This window comes from Egretta garzetta, unplaced genomic scaffold (genome assembly GCF_000687185.1).
Source record: "Egretta garzetta isolate BGI_Z169 unplaced genomic scaffold, ASM68718v1 scaffold268, whole genome shotgun sequence".
NCBI classification, from domain to species: domain Eukaryota; kingdom Metazoa; phylum Chordata; class Aves; order Pelecaniformes; family Ardeidae; genus Egretta; species Egretta garzetta.
Window position 1 is genome coordinate 1537491 of NW_009260600.1, and position 4587 is coordinate 1542077.

At 44.5% G+C, this 4587-nt stretch overlaps 1 protein-coding gene across 1 annotated transcript; it reads left to right on the plus strand.

The window, feature by feature from the left end:
• The first annotated feature begins 1457 nt into the window (after positions 1–1457).
• On the plus strand, positions 1458–2935 carry CYSLTR2 (cysteinyl leukotriene receptor 2). The gene has a single exon (XM_009644812.2). The coding sequence runs from the start codon at positions 1458–1460 to the stop codon at positions 2388–2390; it is 933 nt and encodes a 310-aa protein (XP_009643107.2). The 3' UTR covers positions 2391–2935.
• Positions 2936–4587: the final 1652 nt, after the last annotated feature.

The following is a 4587-nucleotide window of genomic DNA, read 5'->3' on the forward strand; positions in this document are numbered from 1 at the left end:
AGACTCTGAGACACCACCCTGAAGATACCATGGGCTGCTCTGAACATAGCTCAGGCTCCCACATCGTAGTGATTTCACAAATTAACTCCTGTTTACAGCACGTGGGGAATACCACGCTGGGTAACTGGGAGTGCAGGGCACCCAAATCTACAGCCTACATTTCTCCCTAGGGAGACTCCACCTGTGCAAATAAATTAATTTCAAGTCATGAAGCCAGTGAGGTCCAGAATAAGAGATAAAATGTGGTTATGTACCAGCAACCCATTATCACTCTTATTGGGGCAAATTAAAAGCTTCTTTTTTGTGCATCTAGAAATGCCATGTAGTTCTGGGTTTTAGCCTAAAATTTTCCATGCTCCACCTCCAGAATATGTTGGCAGATGCAGAGACGGAATTGCTTGCAACAGTACTGGAACCTTCCTTTCAAAATACTACTAGCTGTAGGTGAGCTGAGAGAAGAAATTGGGAATTCAGCAAGGAAATAGACTCTAATGAGAAAAAAAAATATTGTTTAGAGTATTTTAGTGATGAGTGAGTTTGATTTTATTGAATTATAGCCTCATAGGAGGAAAAATGTCACTCTCTGCGAACACAGCCCGTTTATTCACAGGCCATTTTCATTAGGGCTGCAAAGGTGGGCTGCCCTGGAAGCTGCAGTGCATGTAGATGACTGTCTGATGCAGAGCAGTTGAGCCCAAAAAAAGGTTGAAAAAGTGGTAAATGAAAAAGACATACAAAGCAATCAAAAACTTAATGGAAAGAAGAAATACAGTGTAAGGAGGAGGGAGTTAAAAAAGGAACTACGCATAACTAGCAGAGTATTTATGCAGAGTTTAAAGTCAAAACATCCTTAATTTATAGGTTCTGAGGCATATCAATGTACCACCAGTATTGCTCGGCAATGTTCAGTGACATGCTGCCAACAGCAGACAATGTACCAGAAAAACTTCACTAGTTCCAGTCGGCAAATTCAATTATTTTGGTTTTTCATCCTAATCTGCAACACCAACTTACCAGTGGATGGTGATTTCTTTTCTGGTCAGGTTTTGGTGTTCCGATGGCAGGTAACTGGGGACTCAAAACCTTCCTGCTACAAAATGGCTGACAGCAAGTTGGCTTGTTTTACACAAAGATCAGAGAATTTCCCTTAAAACACACACATAGCAATCGCCCTTAAAAGGCAGCACTTTCATAGATTGAGACAACAACCAGCTGCTGTAATACTGAAACTCTTTAGAGATTGCTTGGGGCTTTATGCCTTGAGATGTGTGTTTACTGGGACATCACGAATGATTACTCATTAATGAACTTTTACTTTCCACTGCCCTCTGCATCTTGCACTTTCTGCCCTCAGCAAAGTAGTCCTGAATAGCTGAACTCCCTGCCTGGCCTGTAACCCAGCACTCACGCCCCTTCTTTTTACTTTGGCAGAAAGACGAAGAGCCTCACTCTAGGCTATGAATACCTCCGAGATGCCGCGAGGTGACAACTTCACCAACAGCTCCTCCAACTGTACAATTGACAGCTTCAAGCAAGTAATTTACCCCATCATGTATCTCTCTATCTTCTTCCTGGGCGCTGTTGGAAACGGCCTCTCCATTTATGTTTTCTTTCAGCCTTCGCAGAGGAAGACCTCAGTAAACATTTACATGCAGAACTTGGCTGTCTCGGATCTCATGTTTGTGAGCACTTTGCCCTTTCGGGCCACATATTTCCTGTTAGGATCACGTTGGATATTTGGTGATATTGTCTGCAGGATCATGACTTACATCTTGTATGTGAACATGTATTGCAGCATTTATTTTCTCACTGTGCTCAGCGTGGTTCGTTTCTTAGCCATCGTCTACCCCTTCAAACACTGGAAGGTAACCAACATGAAGTACGCCAGGATAATATGCGCAGCTATATGGGTCTTTGTGCTGGCAGCTTCCAGCCCTCTGTTAACCAAAGTAGTCGCTGCATACAAGAACACAGAAAAGTGCTTGGACCTCCACCCCTCCAGCACGCAAGGACTCTTCATGATGAACAGCTTTGTCCTCATCGTGGGCTTCATTCTGCCATTTTTCACAATTATTTTCTGCTATGTCTTTGCAATCAAAACGTTGCTCAAGTCCAAGACTCCGCAGCGCAAGAAGGCAGTCTGTCACAAGAAGGCACTGTCAACCATCATCATCACTCTCATCCTCTTCCTCATCTGTTTCCTGCCGTATCACATACTACGAACTGTCCACCTGATGCGCAGCAACTGCAGCCAGGGCAACCTGACCTTGCACAAAGCGCTGGTGGTCACTCTCTGCCTTGCTGCCATGAACAGCTGCCTCGATCCCATCCTCTATTACTTCGCTGCTGAAAATTTCAAAGCGAGAATCAGAAGTTTGTACCGCAGGTAGTTGATGCAGAATTGCAAAATGCTGTATATATGGTCCCAATGGGACATCTAGACTGGATCCATACTACTCAATGGCAGAGGTTGTGTGGTGCTAGCCAGCCTGCAGCCATGCTGCTCAGTGCCAGGCACCTCTAGAGCATAAGTGTCTTTGAGACAGCTCATTGGAGATGGCCAAAACCAAGGCAGGATGATCAGAGGTGCCTGGGTGTGATCCCTGGTCCTCTTCTATTTAGCATAGATACAACTCTAGTGTTCACCCTCACCAGGACAAGGCATTGAAAGGGATTTACCTGGCTGCTAAGGTCCATTTATTTCATTTCACAATACTCAACCAGTGACTCGAAGGGAAACTGCTCACCTGGCCACCTCAGTGTCTGTGTCTGAACCTCTCTGTGCTCCTTCCCTGTGTGTGCGGAGGTGCGTGGTTCAGACGCTGTAATGCCCAACAGCTTCACAGTGCCCTGTCAGTTCCCTTTGCAAACACCGGCCAAAGGTTTGCATGGAACAGAAATGTAAAGCATCACTGATACTTCCTGCTGCATCTGACTTGCAAAGCAGAGAGCCAAACAGGACCTGGCACTGGCTCAGGCTCTTGAGAAGGCAACAATATTTCTAAATTTTCCACTCTGAGGAGGCCACCGAGGCATGTTGCTTAACATTTCAGTGATTGTCAAGTGAGATAATGATTTCAAGCAAACGTCATCGTCATGGAGCACTATGAGTAAGATGACTGCTGGCAGAGAGGAGAGGATGCGGACACACAGAGCACGGGGCTGCACCCTGCAGCTCTTCGCATGTGCGCTGATTCCTTCAAAGCCATTGCAACACTTGCTTTTGTGCTCAGTGTTGCCAGTGCTTTTCTGAAAGCCAAGATTAGGCAGCTCAGTCCCCCTGTGGGGATCTAGAGACAAACTTTTAAAATTATTTCAGTCCAAATGGTTTCCTCCACACAGGTAAGCCAGTCTGACAGCGAACTCCTGCCAAAGGCATCCCTAATCCTTCACCTCCCACCTGTTCTGAGGAGGAAACTGGCCCCTCTTTTCATAAGATTAAATCCCAGTTGCTTTGAACCCCCTGACATCAAACACGAACCAATGCAATGGGGAAGCACTAAGCCAGGAACAGGAGGAAAGACGGGCAGCAGAGGAGGAAGAGGAGGAGAGCTGTTTTAGAAAGCAATGGGGAGCTACACCTATGAGTACTTTGGAAAAATTCACCAAATGGCTGGCTGCATCTTTAAGTCTCTGAATATTTTCTAAAATACATTTCCTAAAAATCACATCGCTTGCAATTAAGTGAAAAGAGGCTTCAAACTCAGTTTGACCACACTTCGATTTTGTTTTTAATTACCTAATTTTTTAATAAAAAAAGACAAGAAACTTTGTCATATGTTCCAGGAAAGCAGCCTGGCCCATATGAAAACTAACAAAAATGCTGGAAGCCTTCCTCCCTGTGAAATCCGCCGAAAGGAAGGCTTCTGTCAGTGAAGATACTTTCTCAATGCTCTGAACTTTTCTGGAGGAAGCACTCTATAAACAGAATGTTATTGCCTCCCAACAAAAATAACTGCAGCCAGCTATTTTCAGCTCTGTCTGAAATATGCAGAAAACAAATCATTGCTGGTCAGGTGGAAAAGTACTTGACAAATCACTGGGAAAGTCACATTTTTCTTGGCTATCTAAGGGTTATGTTCAATTGCAGAGTCAATCTATTTCAGTCACTTTATGCTGCCTTTGACATAAGCACAGAATTTTATCATAAGTCTTCACTAAAGTTCACGCTCCAAATCCTTATTTCAATAACTCAGTGGCATACCTGAGAGCTGACCTAATGATGCCATGCAAACTCCTGCAGCTCTTGGTCCCATGCTATTGAAAGAAGCATCTGAGGGAATCAGCTGAGGGAATCATATAGGATCATAGAATACCAGGTTGGAAGGGGCATCAAGGATCATCTGGTTCAACCTTTCTAGGTAAGAGCACAGTCTAGACAAGATGGCCCAGCACCCTGTCCAGCTGAGTCTTCAAAGTGTCCAATGTGGTGGAGTCAACCACTTCCCTGGGGAGATTATTCCAACTGTTCTCATTGTGAAAAATTTTCCTCTCATATCCAATCGTAATCTTCTCAGGATTAACTTGTACCCATTACCCCGCATCTTTTCCATGTGACTCCTTGTGAAAAGGGAGTCTCCATTTTCT

Bases quoted from the DNA above. Each gene is read 5' to 3' on its own strand.
- CYSLTR2 (XM_009644812.2), top strand. From the start codon at position 1,458: ATGAATACCTCCGAGATGCCGCGAGGTGACAACTTCACCAACAGCTCC.